This window comes from Bombyx mori, chromosome 15, assembly GCF_030269925.1.
Source record: "Bombyx mori chromosome 15, ASM3026992v2".
Taxonomy (NCBI): domain Eukaryota; kingdom Metazoa; phylum Arthropoda; class Insecta; order Lepidoptera; family Bombycidae; genus Bombyx; species Bombyx mori.
Genome location: NC_085121.1, coordinates 6,671,429 through 6,692,439, shown reverse-complemented (window position 1 = coordinate 6,692,439; position 21,011 = coordinate 6,671,429). Strand labels below are relative to the sequence as shown.

Below are 21,011 nucleotides of genomic sequence, written 5' to 3'. Positions count from 1 at the left end.
TATGTGCATTCATCTGTACTGTATTCTTAAGTCCAATCAATAACTTTATAACCTAAAGACCAGAAAACATAAACGTAAGTTTTTGCAATATCTCAATAATTCTCATAATTAAGTCGACTTTTTTTTCCTTTTTTTTATTGCCTTTGTAGGCAGACGAGCGTACGGCCCACCTGATGGTAAGTGGTTACCGTCGCCCATGGACTTCAGCAATGCCAGGAGCAGAGCCAAGCCGCTGCCTACTGCTTAATACTCTCCACAAGCCTCGTTTGAAGAAAGACATGTCATAGCGCTCGGGAAACACCGTGGAGGGGAGCCCATTTCATAGCCGGATGGTACGTGGCAAAAAAGACCTCTGGAAACGCACTGTGGATAACCGCAGTGGCTCCAGGCAACTTCTTTGTTATCGTAATATTGTTACTTCTTCAAAATGTCAAATCAATACATTTACCGCTATAACTGAACCCAATTGTATCTATAAGAAAAATGGCTTGAAAAATTTGTAGTCATCGCGCATGTAGAAGCGCATCTTTTTGCGATTAATATTAAAGCATATCCAAGCATGTTAACATTTTCAAAAAACACTCGTCAAGTATTGCATGACTGTAGCAGATCACCTTACGTCACTTCATTATAATTGGATTTTCCTTAATGCCAAATGCCGAAACAATTACCTGTGGGATAAATGATGATAGGCGTAGGTCTCTTGTTGCTATTGGCCGCCGTCTTAGCTACTGGCGAGACGTTATTTCCGGTAGTACTCGATGGACTGCTTGTCGTAATCCGTTCTAACAGCCCCAGAGGTCTTGATGTTGTAGAACGCATCATGATCTAAAACAAAAATGATATAATATCAGCCATTTTGTATTTTTCAGTTTCATTAGCAACTTTTTTGTGCAGTCCATATTCCGTCCGCTGGACGTAATTATTTGAATTCAATTAATATCTTAAACTTAGCTGACCCGGCAGACTTTGTAGAGCCCCAGTCGATAAATAAAAAACCTAATTTTTTTAATAAAATAAACTTAAAACAAACAAAAGGAATCCGTCCGACGGGGGAACACATCAAAGGAAAAACAAAATTGTTATTTTTATTTAATTTCGAGCATTTTCATATTTATCTACTTTTTAAACCTTCTCTGGACCTCCACAAATAATTCAAGACCAAAATTAGCCAAATCGGTCCAGCCGTTCTCGAGTTTCAGCGAGACTAACGAACAGCAATTAATTTTTATATATATAGATAATATAATTAAACCAAGGATTCAGAATACAGTTAACAGCCTTTGTCGGACTTTAGTCTTAGGTTTCCTCGAGTGGATACTAACTTCATACATACATTGTTACAGACATTACGTTGTTCTTATTTTACCTAGCCCTAATTTTCCCGGTACAAATGTACCATGTGGATCGTCAAATCGCCTGGGCATTAACGAAAATTATTAGCATTTTTATTAACAACTTCCATCTTTGAAATTGCCACAGTGTCTTTTTTAAACCAAGGATTTAAATTTTAATACAAGACAATACTATTGAAAATTGGCATCTAACATTATGTATGCATCGTACAGCACATCATCATCATCATCATCATCAGCAGCCTGCGGCAGTCTACTGCTGGACGTAGAGCACAGTACAGCATAAAAGCCTGTACTCTGGTATGCCCAGGGTTCGGAACGGTGACACACAAATAGGCTGAATGATCGGGTTCAGGTTTCAGGAGAGATATTCGATTATTTAGCCTGTAAAGCGGTTATTCAATATATTGAATACACATGGCTAATTCTTTATGTAACAGCTGTTATAAATCATTGCCTGTTTGCGGGAGTGCTTTACGTAGAACTGTAGTTTCAGTCCCGAAGTATTCATTACAGTCCTTACTAATGGCATAAGACTTATGAGGCTGCAGATTTATCCACTCAAATTCTTAAATGACACGTACTACGTCACTTTAGTAAATAACGTAAAATATCGAACGTAGAGGACAAATACATGGCTAAAATCATTTGGTGTAATGACTTTGCAGAAAGTTTTGGACGAGAACTCACCGATTTTAACAGCGAAAATGTTTACTTGAGGCTTGACAGTTTAAAGTTCGGGACCTTGTATCGATCGAACCTCGGAGGTATTTCTCATTAAGCTAATGCTTAAACGCGTTTCAATGCTTTTAAATTTGCATGGTGTGCTGCACTTTTAATGGCTTCCGAGGTATTAATGTGTAATGACTAGCGTAGTTAAAGGTTGGTTGGTCGTGCTTAATTATTTTTGAGTTTAACAGCATTCGAAAAAAAAAATCCACAGCTTTCGTTTTTTGTTTGTTTTCTTTTGTTATTTCGGACAGTCATTCAGTAAGTAGAATATATAGAATATTTTTTATCAAATAAAATTTACAAAAAAGTTTGTATCTATTCGTAATGAGATTTATTCCAGCGAACAATTATTCGAGGAAAATGAAAATGAGATACATGAGATATTAAATTATAAGAAAATTTATTGTAATTTTTGTTGTAAGTACATATACGCAAAAAAATACACTTAAAGATAGGATGTAATTTGCGTCATTCGATGATAATAACACAATTGCTTGAATGTTCATTGATTTGGTATTTAGTATTTAATTTTTATTTAAATTTTATAATGTTTATTGGCACATTCTATTTAAGCAAGTGTTTAATAAATTCGCAAAGAGTCATTAATATGTAAAAGTCCATCAGATTTAATCTTTCTCTACTGATGTTAGATAATAATTAATGAACACAGCCGTCGGGTGCGGATAATTTAGCTTCTCGTAAACATTTACGACACAGATTAAAACTGTCTGTATCATATGAATTGTTACAAACATGAATAAAATACTGTTTAATTTAGTATATGGCTCGTCAAAAACTATGAAAATAAATCAGTGTTTCACAGTTTTCATGTCCAAAAGCAATGTCGTTGATGTAAAATAAATGTGTGAGTAATGAAATATTCTTACAGTTCCGACTTAGATTCTGATACAATTTTAGTAGTTTTATTCAATAAAAACAGTGAAAATGTGGAGTGTTTACGAGTTTCTAGGTTGAAATGCGAGTTTATTTCAACCTCGTCTCAAATCTGTTCATACGTTGCTTAATACTAGTGAAGGGTATTCGACATCACTGCATAATATATATTGAACCTTGAGCTCTGGGAAAATACTTATCTCTTATAAGAAAAGGTTTGTTGTTCAAAGAAGGTTTATCTCCTGACTCTTAGTATAGATTACAGTGCCGTTTATATTATATATAAGTAAGTTTTATACATTTGCTAAATTAGAGTTTTTTTTTAACTTCTACAATAGATGTTTGTTGTAAAATTGACTCAATTATTGTATTTTACGTAGTTTTCTTCACTCAGCGGGGGACATATTTTATGAGATTGCTTTGGTGTGGTAACGTCTTACTCACCATCATTGTGTGAGGAACTAGCTATGCGAAAATGGCTTCCTTCCCTATTCAAATATAAGCGGTCGTTATTATTCCTGTCGTGAACTTTTTATCTCATCGAATAACTATGGTCCAATTGTGCTTATAAGAATATTTATACAGTTGTGCGGTCTCCACTCAAGAACGCGTTTACCCCAACGGTTATTGGTTGTCCGATTAATATGGCCAGGCCATTGCCACTTCAGCTTAATAATTCGCTGTGCTATGTCTATAACTTGAGTTCTCTGTCGGTTCACTTCGTTCCGGACTCGATCTTTGGATCTCGAGACTGCGAACTGGAAAACGCAGTGCAGGACGCCCTCAGGCTCAGTGGAGTGATGATCTGTGCAGGGTGGATGGCAGGAACTGGATGAGAGAAGCCGAGGATCGTGCTCAGTGGCGAACAATTGGGGAGGCCTATGTCCAGCAGTGGACTGCTATAGGCTGATGATACAGTTATGCGCATAATAATGCGCATAATAATAGAGGTTAAGGTTCTGTACATACAATTATTTTCTACAAGCTCTGTTCATAAGATTTAATTCGACGAAAAGAATCCGACGAAGAGAGATTTAGCCACCATTTTTGTCCGTTGCTTGTAATCCTTTATTTGTTGTACTGTGTTAATTTCTCTTTAATCTCGAAATGGATTTTTCTTTGGACTCGAGACAGCTTTTAGTTTCTGATAAAGGTTTTTTTTTAAATAGAAATGAGGTGCGATTTTTTTTGTTCATAAAATAGATAATTTGTAGAATTACCAATACTTTGTATGTGTATCAAAAGCATTTAGTTTGAGCGAACATAAAATGTAATGGTGGTTTATAAAATAATGGTAATTTGGTAGTCTCGTTGATTGAAATTCCAGATAATAATGACAGTAATTACAATTAACGCTTTGAACGTTAAGACTGAGTTTCATTTTAGTGCCAGTTAGGCTAAACCGAGATTCAAAAGTACATCAAGTTCAAATTTCAATTAAAGTTTAGGTATTAAATGAAATTTAAATAAATATTAATAGAATTTTCCTAAGACTCTGTTTAAAATCAGTGGTGGTTAAATTTCATGTCAAGTTATGTGTGCGGATATAGAGATTTTAGATTTCTTTGATAGCTCATGAATAATTGCCACGGATGTTAAAAGATAAGACTGACGTTAGGGCGCACTCGCGCCTTATTTGCCAATTTAGTTATTTAATTTAAAGAAGATACTTCGTGACGTGCAGGAAATTCGGCTCCAATTGATGATGATCATTGTTAAGTTAAAGTTTAACTTTGGCAGTGAATTGGATCAACTGTAGCAATGTGTTAGAACATTTAAGAAAGCACTTCTTTAAATAAAATCAATATGATGAAAACAAGAACCTTTTTTTCGATTTGGCGTTCGAAGCTCGTAAGCTGCTTTCAGACTACGCTATACTATAGTGTCATATAGTATAGCAGCGTATACTTAGTTAATCTGTCTCTAGGCAAACTGTATGAGCGTCTGCTCTACAAACGCCTCAGAGACTTCGTCTCATCCAAGGGCATTCTCATCGATGAACAATTCGGATTCCGTACAAATCACTCATGCGTTCAACAGGTGCACCGCCTCACGGAGCACATTCTTGTGGGGCTTAATCGACCAAAACCGTTATACACGGGAGCTCTCTTCTTCGACGTCGCAAAAGCGTTCGACAAAGTCTGGCACAACGGTTTGATTTTCAAACTATTCAACATGGGTGTGCCGGATAGTCTCGTGCTCATCATACGGGACTTCTTGTCGAACCGCTCTTTTCGATATCGAGTCGAGGGAACCCGCTCCTCCCCACGACCTCTCACAGCTGGAGTCCCGCAAGGCTCTGTCCTCTCACCCCTCCTATTTAGCTTATTCGTTAACGATATTCCCCGGTCGCCGCCGACCCATTTAGCTTTATTCGCCGACGACACGACTGTTTACTATTCCAGTAGAAACAAGTCCCTAATCGCGAAGAAGCTTCAGAGCGCAGCCCTAGCCCTAGGACAGTGGTTCCGAAAATGGCGCATAGACATCAACCCAGCGAAAAGTACTACGGTGCTCTTTCAGAGGGGAAGCTCCACACGGATTTCCTCCCGTATTAGGAGGAGGAATCTCACACCCCCGATTACTCTCTTTAGTCAATCCATACCCTGGGCCAGGAAGGTCAAGTACCTGGGCGTTACCCTGGATGCATCGATGACATTCCGCCCGCATATAAAATCAGTCCGTGACCGTGCCGCGTTTATTCTCGGTAGACTCTACCCCATGATTTGTAAGCGGAGTAAAATGTCCCTTCGGAACAAGGTGACACTTTACAAAACTTGCATAAGGCCCGTCATGACTTACGCGAGTGTGGTGTTCGCTCACGCGGCCCGCACGCACATAGACACCCTTCAATCTCTACAATCCCGCTTTTGCAGGTTAGCCGTCGGAGCTCCGTGGTTCGTGAGGAACGTTGACCTACACGACGACCTGGGCCTCGAATCTATACAGAAATACATGAAGTCAGCGTCGGAACGGTACTTCGATAAGGCTATGCGTCATGATAATCGCCTTATCGTAGCCGCCGCTGACTACTCCCCGAATCCTGATCATGCAGGAGCCAGTCACCGTCGACGCCCTAGACACGTCCTTACGGATCCATCAGATCCAATAACCTTCGCACTAGACGCCTTCAGCTCTAGGAGCAGGCTTAGGGACCTCGGTAACCGTACTCGTCGAACTCGACAAAGAGTTCGCCGTGCAACCTAACCCATGAATCAGCTCGCTGAGTTTCTCGCCGGATCTTCTCAGCGGGTCGCGATTCCGATCCGGTAGTAGATTCATTCGCGAAACAGCTGCTCTTGAGCTGTTAGGTCTCCTTCGGAGGCGCTCGGGTAGCTGTTAGCAAATCCCACCCCTCCTGGCTGAGCCTTTGCTCGCCCACCTGTCCTGGTGAAACTGGAAAGGCCTCCGGGCCACCAGTAATCCTTCAATCATAAAAAAAAAAAAAAAAAAAAAAAAAAAAAAACTTAGTTAATAGTATATAATAGTACAGTGTGAACGTGTCCGTAACAATGTATGGTGCACGATGTTGTTGTGCTATGAGCTATATACTATGTGCTATTATAGCATAGTCTGAAAGCAGTTTTATGAGGTTGATGCATCTAGGGGGCGAGCCTGATTTCTGGGAGTCGGTGGCCGACGATGTTAAAGGCCAGGACTGAAGAAGTACCTAAAGAAAACCCCCCTAATATGGCACTTAAGTAAATTGAAAATAATGTTTCCTGCAAAAATTCATGAACGGTCAATACAATATTTTGAGTGTTTTTTTTTTATTTAATTCGTAGAAATTTAGGGGAAACGAAAGCGAACCGCAGAAATGAAAAGCCATTCATAAAATTTTTGTTTGTGAGAAATCTTTATTTTACTGGAAACGACGTATTTTTGTTTCTAGAACGTGTTTCCTGCGCATAACGCGAAACGGCAATTCGGCTTTAGTGTTGTTTGACCTAATTTTCAAACAAATTGAATAATTTAACACTGAAGTTATTGCATGTCCAACAAAATATACACAGGTGCTCGGAAACGTTTTGTAATAAGCCGTTTTCATATGTAAATTGTATGTGTTGAACAGCATACTACGTTTTGTGAGCTACCTTTCCGCCATGTCTGTTCGAATGGAATTCTGTAATTGAGCTTCAAATAATTTTCTGACGAGCTAGAGATTAGAAAACAGAGACAGAGAATAAGGGTGAGATAATGTGATCAATGACAAAGAAAAAGAAAAAAAAAACATGGAGAAAGAAGAAAAGGAAGTACTTTTTTTTGACAAATAGTTCATTTAAAAATATTTTTATGCGCTGAGGTTTGGGATACATAAAAGTTCCATCAAAGTACAACTTAACACTCAATTAACACTTAAAATACTTAACTACCACTTTAAAATTCTCACTTCACTTCTTCCGCTTCGCTTCAGATGATCCGTTCGCTGTTTTGCTTCGAGTAGATCCGATTACTGACCGACTTCGTGCCATCTCTGCAACGTTTTTATAGTCAATACGACATCCCTAGATTTATCGAGAACATTCTGGGCAAGTCGAGTAGTTTCGATATATGTTTCCGCTATCTGACAATAGAGGGCGTTGTACTTCTCGAGCGTTCTAGACGTCACTAGTTCGTTTAATATTCGTTTCGGCTATTCAGCGACAGATGGCGTTACTCTTACCGGCGTAACAATATCCGACTTACTTATTTGAATCTAAATTAAAATACGGTATAATTGTTAGTTCGCAAGAATTTTTCGTATAAATAATGGCCCAATGAATACTTACATTTCTTGTAAATACGTTTTGCATCTGAATCTTCATAAAATGCCGTGTTGTAAGTAGGAGAAAACCATACAAAAATAGTAAAGGGTAAATTATTACTTGGGATAAGTCACAGTTGGATTTTACTTGTGTTAAATTTATAATAATCATAATATGCAGGAATATGTACATGACACGAATAGTTCACTGCTATTTTTTTATTATTATAACTTTTAATACTTTTCTCATAATCCCATCACTTATCTCTAAACCAATATATAAGAGGTTAAGCCCCCAGAACGAGATACCAAGATAAGTGACGTGTCCACAATACCTGCTTTTTATACTAAACTTTCAATCCATGTTAATGGTGGATAAATAAATCTTATTGGTATAAAATGTAGCTGTAGCTGTACTTACGTATCGTGTAACTTGAACAAACCTTATTTTTAAAAGTATACAGGTATAAATGTTAAGCGTAATCCAAACATTTAATTTTCAAGCACACTCTGTACCGTTTGTTTTGAGCGTGTCGAAAGCTTAAATGTAAACAATTCTGAAGGCGGCAAGAAATGTTACAATCACGTTATAGGAGCCGACTTTTCCGTTAATGGAGTGTCACTAAAATGTTTTTATAGAGTTTGACTTATTTAAAAAAAACCCGTAAATTTCTAAATAAAACTTCCGCCTTCTAAATAAAACGTCCACACCTTTGATGGTTGGTGAAAATTGGTTTATTTGGGATGACGACATCACAGCTTACTGTGTGTTAAGTAGTGCGTCTAGTTTCGCTTAACGAAGCTTGTTGCTGATAACCTTATTTCTGTAATCTGACGAAGCATGTTGCGGATAATAACATTTACTTTTAGGTTAGGAATATTGTGTTCTTTTTTTTATAGTAAATAAATTAATTATAATTCGCTTAATTGTAACTTAAAATACTAAGGACTAGCACAGTTAATTAAAACTAATTTTACGGTTTAATCTCGCGATTTTTGTTGTCTTTTTATTATTACCAACGTTTCGAATGCCTTACAGTTTTTCGTGGGCACGGATGCCTAAGCTGTTGTTCTTCGGCCTTTGAATATTGGACTATCAACAGTTTATTTTTTTTATATGAAAATATCTATCCACTTTTACGTTTTGACATTAAGCCGTAAAGTACTTAGCGCTCTAGTGAAGGGCAAAATCGATCCGGTATCTATTATTTATGAGTTCTTTGCCGAAAGCCAGCCGGCAGGCATGAACTGGGACCGTAGTTGGGCAGCAGTGGACCAGAGAAACATATTATATTGATATGAGAAAAATGAGTAAATACAGGAATTTTATTACGTTAGGCTTGGTATTAATGTCGGTGGGGGCGTTCACGACGTTGTTTCTATGGGTTCTGATAAAAAAATGTAGTATCCATGATCGTTTATAGATAGTTATTTGAGGCATGCGTGAATTAGTGATATAATAATATTATATAACTAATTCTTTGAGGTTCAGAGTCCACACGTATTGGACATATAGTTTAGTCTTACATTAGTCTTAAGACCGCAAAGGGTTGATTCCACTTATTCATTCTCTGACTAATAGCGCAAGCATAGGTGTTTGATTGCATTAACGTTTGAACTGGTATTTGTGAGCCCGCATGCGTATACGGGTACTATCCTGCCCATTATGTATAATATATAATTATATATAATGTATAAAATAATATGTGCGTATTGTGTTGCTTTTGCTTTTTGTAATTTAAATTTCTAAATTTCTCTTCTTGTTCACTTTCTACTTATATGTGATTTTGATTGTGGAAACATATTTGGTTATTGTTTTAGCTATATTTTTTTTAAATATTATATGTTTGTATTGTAGTGTTTGTTTTCCAAACAAATAAATAAATTTCTGCCGCAAAACAGTAATGTGTTCCCGTTTTTAAAATCATGTCCCAATGTGAATATGTGGCAATCATGTCTATCTATAGAGTCCAGTGACCGCTCGGTACGCACTATACTGTGAGCTTATTTACTCAACTGCCTCAATAAAAATACTTAGTTACGAATGTGATAACAGTATAAAATAACGTAGGTAATTTTGGTTCTTTTCATCGAAGGGTCAAAAGGGTGTGGAACTACGGGATTTGATTTATTCCGTTCAATCAATGTGCTCTCTGAAAATACAGCTTTTAACGATAGGGTTCAGAACTTTATTGCTGTGTAACATTTATTTTACTGTTAAGTTATAATATGTTTTCATGACACGAAATATTTTTCTCCCGGACAATTTCGATCGTTTTTATATAAATAATATAGCTACAATAAAAAAATACAACATAAAGTGCTTAGAAATGATCGCTACATATTACCAACAATTTTTTAGAAAGAAAACAAATCTGAATTAATTTTATATTGTTGAAAATCACGTCATGTTCTACGCAAAGAATGTTCAAGCAACAGTGGCGGCGTCACAGTAATCTTAGAATAATAGTATAGGTAGATTATCGCTACAAGTGAGCACAGACTGTGGAAGGTTTGTACGTATTTATAGCCTAGAGTTATTACGGTGTCTGGAGCCTCCAATGTTGCTATTTTAAGACTCGCCTAGCTGAGTGCTGTAAGGCTATTGCCAAAACTCCTATTTATTACTACTAGTCGATATCATTTGACCTAAATTTATAATGAGGTCAGAAGATCTTACATGATCAAAAGTTTGTCCGGTTTTTAATCAGAAGATATGTACAGGTACTTGACCTCGGCCATGGACCCTAATATTTATTTTGGGTAGGCATTTTATATATTTGTTCTTTTATTTATTTCATGTTAATTTCTGTATTTTAATTATTTACTTACGTAATTGTTATTTTAATACTAATATACTTTTAAGGAATCTACTAACATAATGATAAGTCCGGGTTACTATAATAAATAGATAATGAAAATAATAATTGGTAATACGTAGGTTGCGCATCCAGTTTAGCAGTACCACTGTCCCACGTTTCTCTGTTCGCAATTATAGTTGAAGAGTCCGATAGTTTTTGTTCCAATAAAACGAAGACAAAAGTAGTAGTGTGAAGAATAATGTACCGTATCCCACATATACAGTTGTCCATGTAAACAATTAACTGGAGCAGCTTGTACTTTCAGTGAAAGTTGTTTCTTATTTGTTTAAATATAGGGAGGATAATAACTATTGAGTAAAACTATAAAATAGTGTATATGTAGATATGTCCATTATAATAGCATTAAGATCCGTAAGTTTGAGTTACGTCGTGGGTTTATTCAATCTTACAATTGCAGATATGCAGAACCCAAATATAATAAACACTTGTTCAAGAAACACGGCTCGTTAGAAGAAATATTGTAACATTAATACACGTTCCTCGCTAAGAAACCTTTTATTGGGTGAGAGAATAAAGTGAACTTGAATTGTAGAAAGATAGCCTTTTTGTGGTCGTCGTGGCCTAAAGGATAAGGCGTCCGTTGCATTCGTATCTTGTGATGCACCGGTGTTCGAATCCCGCGGGCAGGAACCTATTTTTCTAATGAAATGCGTACTTAACAAATGTTCACGATTGACCTCCACGGTGAAGGAATAACATCGTGTAATAAAAATCAAAACTCGCAAAATTATAATTTGCGTAGTTACTGGTGGTAGGACCTCTTGTGAGTCCGCACGGGTGGGTATCACCACCCTGCCTATTTCTGCTGTGAAGCAGTAATGTGTTTCGGCTTCAGCTTGAAGCCGTTGTAACTATACTGAGACCTTAGAACTCATATCTCAAGATGGATGGCGCATTTACGTTGTAGATGTCTACGGGCTCCAGTAACCACTTAACACCAGGTGGGCTGTGAGATCGGCCACCCATCTATGCAATAAAAAATAAATAAAAATTCATGGTAAAGTCAAATTTGATATTACCTATATCGTTCTTTTTTATTGAACTACAGATAAGCAAGTTTAATTTCTTAAGCAACGTGTAATTGCTAGGCATACGTCTCAATGTGTATAATTTAAATGCTTCGCGAGCTCTTCCGTAAAATGACAGCTGTAATCAGCTATGTATGTTTTATTACATTAAAGAACGTGGGATGACAAAGAGCTACGTGCACTTCCTATACTAAACTAGTAATTTCATTTTACATACCCATAAAACTAGTACCATTAAATATCACAGTACAAACTACATGATTTGATATCTAAAAGATCACTTACATCCTAACTAAATCTTTCTCTTTCGCTTTAATATTATAATTAACTCATATAATTTCGTGTAAATTAAGTAACATTTCGTTTAAAATGTTCGTTTAATATAATGTAATTAGGTATAATAAGTCTGCGAAATTTTTAAGTCAATAAATTTATTTATTATGTATGAGAGCTTACCGAATGCTGATTTTCTTGTATCTATACGTTAATTCGTTTAAAAATCAATTGACATTTTTATTATACGAATAGTCACTTTAAGAATTCTTATAGTAATTCATTGACGTAGCTATTTTGCGGTGACGCGTCGGGGTCAGAGAGTTCAGGACCGAGGCGGGCACGCGGTTGCCTACCGGCCTCCACACTGAATTCTGGAAGCTGGAACTCGTCTGAAACACTGTGAAGTCGGCGGGAACGCTGCAGTTTCGTACGCCGACCTATTTCGGACGATACGATACGGGGATTCAACAAACTCACCGGTTTGATTATTGCATTCGCTATCGCTTCGAACGCCGTCAATTGTCAATCGGATTCGTGATCTTTGTGTATGTGCTCATGAATATATTTGCCTCGGATTGAACTTGTCTATTTTTACTTTCGACGCACATTGAAAAGCCAGGGGGTTGTTTACGAGTTTTGATGACGCAGACCTAGGGTCTCAGAATATTATTTGATTTTTGATTTTGATTTTTAAATCGAAATTTATTGAAGAAAAAATATATACAGCGATTTGTGCTATGAACTATTTTGTTGACGTTCAGGAATGTGTTTGTTTAATTATTGGAGTTTTACTTATAACTAAAATTACTTATGTGTATTTTGGACGATACGATACGGGAATTCAACAAACTCACCGCTTCGATTATAATTGCATTCGCTATTCGCTTCGAACGCCGTCAATTGTCAATCGGATCTGTGATCTTTGTGTAGGTATGTGCTCATGAATATATTTTGCCTCAGATTGAACTTGTCTATTTTTACTTTCGACGCACATTGAAAAGCCAAGGGGTTGTTTACGAGTTTTGATGACACAGACCTAGGATCTCAGAATATTATTTGATGATTTTGATTTTTAAATTGAAATTTATTGAAGGAAAAAATATATACAGCGATTTGTGCTTTAAACTCCTTTTATTCACGTTCAGGAATCTGTTTGTTTAATGATTCGAGTTTTTAATGAGTTTTATCTATAACTAAAATTACTTATGTGTATTTTTGTGAAGTCCGTTCAATATTCCACATCTAAGTTTGCGTCCTCGAAGTACATAAGAGACATTTGAATTTAATATCGTTCACATTTGGTGACCGCATAAATCCTTTAAAGCCCGACCCATAAATCCTTAAGTATAACCCTTCCGGTGCAAGAAGTCGCAAAATTTGACTGGTAAAATGTGACCAGAATACTCCAGGCCAACAACGCGTGAGTAGATAAATCTTTTGAGTTTTATCTGAAATACTTTATATTATAGTTCGGTTAATTTTAGTTCCAATTTGTATTTAGTTTTTTTTTAATTATCTGTTACTTAAATACTTGTCATTGTTCAAAACAGGAAACGCACGTCAAATGATTCTTTGATTAATCAAAAATATATTGGTTCACGAACCCGTCATCTCTCGCATGAGACACGCGTAATGCAGTTAGGCCACAAGCTTGATTAACAACACAAAGCAATTAATAGATTTAAATTTTGTTTTTGAAATCTCAACTTTATTTCAGTAAAATGAAAGCGCGCTTACTGGCCTTTTTAGAACTTTGCAAGAGCTCGGGCTAAATTTCCAGACGGAATCAGGAGTTTTGTTAAAGGGATTTTGTATTTATTCTTGTTTCGTATGCGTTTCCGGCCGTATCGTTTTTTAAGTATATATTTATTGTTATAATTGTATTATATACTAATATATATTTTTATAAATTATATTCTTCAACTTATTCGCGTGTCATCTGTCGTATTTTTATGGTACTATGACAAAATACTTTGCTGGAGTGCTAGAAATAACCAACTTTAATACCAACCACACACACTTTTTTACTGGTGGTAGGACCTCTTGTGAGTCCGCGCCGGTGGGTAGCACCACCCTGCCTATTTCTGCCGTGAAGCAGTAATGCGTTTCGGTTTGAAGGGTGGGGCAGCCGTTGCAACTATACTTGAGACCTTAGAACTTGTATCTCAAGGTGGGTGGCGCATTTACGTTGTGGATGTCTATGGGCTCCGGTAACCACTTAACACCAGGTGGGCTGTGAGCTCGTCCACCCATCTAAGCAATAAAAAAAATAAATAAAAAAAAAACAATTTTAAGCGGAATTACAAACGAACATTGAACTTGATTTAGGTTATTATACAGGACAAAGATTATTCCGAAAACTTAGTTTTTTCAATCCACAAGACAACTGTTACGACTGCTGCGTATTTGAGTTTAATTTAAAGTTTTAACGCAATCGTTAGGCAATGTAAATTTGCGCAGTTTTTTTCGTGAGATGCGAGATTGATTTGCTTTTAAATAGTTTCCAGCGCGGGCCATTAGATAAGCTCAATTTTTTGCCTCGCGATATCGGAAAAAATTATCCCTATTTCGTAGCCTCATCATGATGATCTTGTAATGTATTCTAGACGTTTATACTCTAGATTTTTCCATATGTATTAGAATAATTATTGCGTCCACTATTTTTACATATTTTGGTTTGAGTTTTACATTGACTAGTCAAAATCAAAATTAGATTATAATCATTGGCACAACAAGATTTAGAATGTTATGTATTACATTTTCTGTTTTGCTATATTATTAAAATTCTGATGAAAACAAAAACAACAACGGGCAACAAAAAAACGGTACGGCTTTGGCATTTGCTTATTTAAATTTTAAAAAAAATACACGTTATTATCTTCGATTTTCATGAGTAGTACATGTAATTAAAACTACTTTTACGGACGTCCATGATGACGAAAAAGCTGTAAATATATTGGAAACATTCGAAATAATAAATGATAGTAAAAATACGAGATGAAAACCGTAACAACAGTTTAAAGTAATTTTACATGTAATAATATACTGTAATATGCGTGTAATATAAAATTATAGGTTATATGATGTAGATATGCGTGAATCCATTTTATTTCATAAGGTAATATTAGGTAGGTATCACTGGGTATTAACCAAAATCTGTTATTACGTTAATAAAGGGATGGTTGCGTCACCGTCTCTTTCGGAATAGCCCACGAAGCTGCCTTAGCGGAATTAAATTATCTTTCATCGTCTGACATAATATTAAATTAAAAATAATTTATTCAATTTACCTCGAATTCGCTAGCGCCGTTCACAGTAATTTATTTTAATAGTGCATTTTTCTCGCCTGTTTCTGTTCAAGTCATGAAATTTCATGAATCTATAGGCATAGTCGGAGACGGTAGATTGGTTATGCTACCGGTAGAGCCGGTTTTTGTTGGCTGACGGTCACCTGATGATTGGATATTATCATTCATGAGCGTAAGCAATGAAAGGGACAAATTCAAGCCGCTACCTAAAATTGGTGATGTCCGTGAGAAAACAAAGAAAATATTTGTAATGCTATTTAATCTAAAACGGGTTTAACGTTGAATTTTAATTCATCTTTATACATGAAAACAACCAAACCTTCTAAGCGTTTGGAGGAAAATGTTCTTTTTAAATACAATCGATTAACCGCTCTTACACCACAAGGGCCCTTTTTGTGTCTGTCATAAATTTATGTAATGCGCGCCGTCAGGTTCACCTACTGAACAAAAAAATCGTGTGTCAAGTGTGGAGGCCGCCAGCCGCAATAATCACAAGAAAAATCATTACAACGGAGATAAGGGGAGGGAGGAGATTCGGAAAGATGGTGAGTGTGTCACGGTCGTGAGCTCGTCCCAATAATGACAAATTGCACATGAGACACGAGCCAACTTGAGACTTGAGGTTGAAGACTCAAATAGCCCAATAATCGTAGCCAGACTACAAATCAGACAATAGATATTTTATAATCTTTACGTATCTGCAATTCGATATTTGTGTCTGAGTTTCGTATATCCGAATATTATTATTCCCTTATTGTGGAAATCGCACGGAAGCACGCCGTGTTAGTTATTTCTATCAATTTAATCAGATAAGCGATAAGCGAACGCAAAAGGACACAATACTAAAAACATCTCGAATATTCCATACGCTCGTCTGCCTAAAATATATGTATAATATATGTATAATATATTTCAATTGATAGTTTGTTTCGGTATCTATATATTAATACGTGAAACAAAAACTTTGTATCCCTTTTTGCGAAAATTGCGCGGACGGAGGAGTATGAAATTTTCCACACTTATAGAGAAGAAGTGCACAATGCTAATATTTTTTTAAAAGATACATTAAATCCATAAAGAAAACATTACACACACTACATACCATGTATTTGACGCACACACGCATGCATACTATTTATTGTCAAACTTTTGTTCTTGACGTCTGTTGTCAAATTGAGAATAGATTGAGAGAATAGATAGATAGTCTTGGCGAAATCTGTGATTATCGAAGTATAAAATACAATCATAATAGTGTACAAACTTACAATTCCAATTAATTATAGTCGAATTTCGACTACTGCGGGACCTCTAGTCTACTTAAATGTTACATTATTACCTACTTTTTTTTTCTTTCAAATATAGTCCCCTGCCGTATTTTCTACTTAAAACTGGTAGTTATCTTATGCGGCTACCTCACAAGTACTTCCTCTTGTTTTATTCTAATAAATAATAAACATTGAAATGTTTAAATGTGTCAAATAACAGCTTATTACGAAATGAATGTGAAATTATTTACGACCAAAAAAAATAATTACAAAATTTGTCTGTCGTTTCGACTAATCTGCATCAATTTGGACGGGATTTTCACTGTCATATAGCTGGATGCTATAGAGATTAATTTATTACATTAATTTTCAAAAATAATTATGGTGCCGCGAAAAAAGTTAAACTTGAAATAAACCTTGAAAATTTGAAAAATTAATATTTGTAGTTTTTTTACTTGGTATTCTGTGTGTGCGAGCGTCATTTCGTCTTCTCGCATTAAAACTATATACGAGTAATATCAAAACTTAATAATTTTACAGGAGAGTGTTTTAAAGTTTAACATGTGATATTTTTAATATTAATCATCTTTGCAACATTTATTTTTTACCAGTTACATTATCTGTCTTTTAAAGTAAGATAGAATTATGTATTAATTTTGTTAATAGTAGTCAAAACATAGGTAAACAAAAAAAAAAAAAAAACTAAACTACGCTTTTTTGACAGTATTTATGAGAAAAATACTGGTGATACCAAATAATTCCGCATATTAACTCAATTTCGAATATTTTTGGAAATTGTACATTGAACATTTGAAAGAAACCCGATTTAAATAGACAAGTATTACATACATTTCACACATAACTACACTAACAAAGCATAGCCGAGTTTATTTAGTTAATCCTAAATTTAAAGTGAGCTGTTTTGATGGTCGTTTCCTCATATGTATGTATCTAAAAGTTATTAATAATTATTAAGATACATGGTTTTTTTTTTCGTCGTTCTTCTTGCGTGAAATTTTCTCCAAGTACTTAATAGCTATTCCTATGCAAATGGTATGCCAAAAAGCTTTTGCAATTTAAACTTCATTAATACTTTATTTATGTTCTCTCTCTGTCTCTCTAAATAAGTTTTTAAATTAAGAATTTTATTATTCGCATTTTCGTTGTGCTTAGTTAAAGATATTTCGCTTCTCGAATTTTTAAGTTTTTATTCGTTTTGAATTGAAGCATTTTTTTAGTGCTATATACACATCTAATTATACTGTACCTACTTATAGTGTACTTACTTGTTATACCTATTTATTTAGGTTAATTTAAAACAGTTTGTTATCATTAAGAAACTACATTACTGGAATTGAAAACGCCTAATATTTGTACCGCATTTTTTGAGGAATGTTGATTTAAAAAAAATTGAAAATCATGAGTGCAGATTTTACTTTATCATCTATACCGATATATTAATACGTGAAGGAAAAACTTTGTATCCCTTTTTACGAAAATTGCCAGACGGAGGACGGAGGAGTATGAAATTTCCCACACTTATAGAGAATATAGAGAAGGGGTGCAGAATGTTAATATTTTTTTAAATTAGGTATGGCTAAAAAATACATTAAATCAATAAAAAAAACATTACACACACTACCATGTATTTGACGCACACACGCATACATACTATTTATTTATTGTCAAACTTTTGTTCTTGACGTCTGTGGTCAAATTGAGAATAAATTAAATATCGTTTGTCTTTATTAATATCTTTCTATAGTGTAGTCTTGGCGAAATTGTGATTATAGAAGTTTAATAGCCTTTGAAAATAGAATCATAATAGTGTGCAAACTTACAATTTCAGTTAATTATAGTCGAATTTCGACTACTGCGGGACCACTAGTTTAGTATTATTTAATAGTAGATTCAAAGTCTGAACAACTGTAACAAACTGTTTACGGAACAGTGTCAAAAAGCAAAGATTGCAACTACCAAGACAAAACTGATTTCTTTCAAACGTAATAAAGGGTAAAGTTAGGTGTGTAAGATTTATTTTCGATAGTTGGGCTCGGTGTAATGTGGGACTAGGGGATTTATTGGGTTCGGTCGTGTCGGTGCTGCGGTGCGAATGATTGGCACCCTCGGTTTCCTGAGACCGACATTATTGTTTCACATCATTGGCTTTTTGGAGATTATTATTTGAGAATTTAGTCCATAACCTACATTGTTGGAATGGTATGCATAAAAATTAATATTTGTAGTTTTGTTACTTGGTATTCTGTGTGTGCGAGCGTCATTTCGTCTTCTCGCATTAAAACTGTATAATATCAAACATACTAATTTTACAGGAGAGCGTTTTAAAGGTTTAACATGTGATATTTTTAATATTAATCATCTTTGCAACATTTATTTTTTACCCGTTACATTATCTGTCTTTTAAAGTAAGATAAAAGTATGTATTAATTTTGTTAATGGTAGTCAAAATATAGGTAAACTCAAAAAAAAAAAAAACTGAACTACGCTTTTTTGACAGTATTTATGAGAAAAATACTGGTGATACCAAACGATTCCGCATATTAACTCAATTTCGAATATTTTTGGAAATTGTACACTTTTAATGCGAAAAGACGATTTGTTTATGTTGAATGTTTCTATACGCAATTCGTTCGTCCGGTGGGGTTTCTTCCATTAACTTTCGATAATCGACTCTTTAAAACCGAAAGAAAATCTATTAATTTAGGATTTCGATCCGATGGTAGATTCTGCAAAGCACTGCTCTTGTTAGTATTAGCAAATTTTCTCAAGTTGAGCCTGTGCGCTCATTTACGTACACGCGAAGTTGAAATAGACCCTTATGCTACCAGCAAATAGGCAGGGATAAAAAATAATAATGATTTAGGCAGTTAAGTGCGGCCACAAATCAGTATTTCGCTATTAACAATGTATTCAGATTTCATATTAATCTGCTTAACGATGAATTATGGTTTGAATTTTTTTTATTTTTATTGCTTAAATGGCTGGACGAGCTCACAGCCCACCTGGTGTTAAGTGGTTACTGGAGCCCATAGACATCCATAACGTAAATGCGCCACCCACCTTGAGATACAAGTTCTAAGGTCTCAAGTATAGTTACAACGGCTGCCCCACCCTTCAAACCGAAACGCATTACTGCTTCACGGCAGAAATAGGCAGGGTGGTGGTACCCACCCGCGCGGACTCACAAGAGGTCCTACCACCAGTAGTTACATTTTATTATGGTTTTCATGTAGTAGGTATGTGTAGTAATAATAACTCTTTCATTTTGCATTAGAACCTAAATAGGTCAGAGGCCTTTTTACGATAACAGAGGTTATAAAGATAGAAAAGTAATGGTGAAAGATCCGATTTGCTCGACCTTTTTGTTTTTTTTTAGGTATAACATTTTCGTGATTAAGTACTTTACGGTATTATTTGCCAAATCTAGCGTCATGATGCGGGAGGCATTTTAGTAATGGATTCTGCCTTAAGGTCATAGATATAGCGATTCTTTCTTTATCTAATAGTGGGCCATATTGTGATCCTGTACCGATAGGTACCATCAAAGGTTTGTAGTATGTATGTCTCCTCCTTTATTTCAAAATGAAAAGTGTCACAAAGTTCATATAAATTGTCAATGAACTAAATTCTAACGTATCAAAGTGAATTAATTTAATTTATTTCTCATATAACTAATACCTATTTAATCTGTTAACTTGTTGAAATTTTTCAAATGACTGCTTCTAATGACGGATATTGATAATTCGAGGGGTGAAAGGCTATTTGGTTTAAGCGACATCTATACCTATATATTAATACGTGAAGCAAAAACTTTGTATCCCTTTTTACGAAAATTGCGGGGACAGAGGATTATGAAATTTTCCACATTTATAGAGAATATAGAGAAGAAGTGCGCAATGCTAATATTTTTTAAAATAATGCATATAAGATACATTAAACAATAAAGAAAACATTACACACAATACATAGCATGTATTTGACGAACACACGCATGCATACTATTTATTATCAAACTTTTGTTCTTGACGTCTGTTTTCAAATTGAGAATAGATTAAATATTGTTTGTCTTTGTTAATATTTTTTATAGTCTTGGCGAAATTTGTGATTATAGAAGTATAAAATACAATCATAATAATGTACAAACTTACAATTCTAATTAATTATAGTCGAATTTCGACTACTGCGGGACCACTAGTTTCGCTTAATACGCGAAATATATCTTTGTAATTAAAGGTGCGTTTTATTTGGTATTAGTATCAATCGTTCGATATTTTTAATTAAATTTCAATTAAGTTTATTCTCTTGAAATAGCTGAAGAATTTGAAAGGTTTTTGGTAATGCTATTTTTTCCAAATTTTAAACTTTAAATGGCTCTCCTGTAAATATAGAACAATGTCGTTTAAACCAAATTGCCTTTTACCCCTCGATATGATTGTCGGTGTCATTGATGCGTTTCATTTTACTAATGAAATCTGACAATGTCTGCTATCAAATGCTTTTACTATG

The 21,011-nt window shown here is 35.1% G+C and overlaps 1 protein-coding gene across 1 annotated transcript in view; it reads right to left on the bottom strand.

Moving 5' to 3' along the window:
* The window catches only part of LOC101742741 (uncharacterized), a 31,603-nt gene extending 19,326 nt beyond the window's left edge, over nt 1–12,277 (bottom strand). The window contains exons 1-2 of the mRNA XM_004928500.5: nt 12,092–12,277; nt 672–828 (exon numbers count right to left, since the gene is read on the bottom strand). Of these exons, the coding sequence (XP_004928557.1) occupies nt 672–825 (154 nt within the window). The 5' untranslated portion in view covers nt 826–828; nt 12,092–12,277. The remainder of the gene's footprint in view (nt 1–671; nt 829–12,091) is intronic.
* Between the last annotated feature and the right edge of the window lie 8,734 nt (nt 12,278–21,011).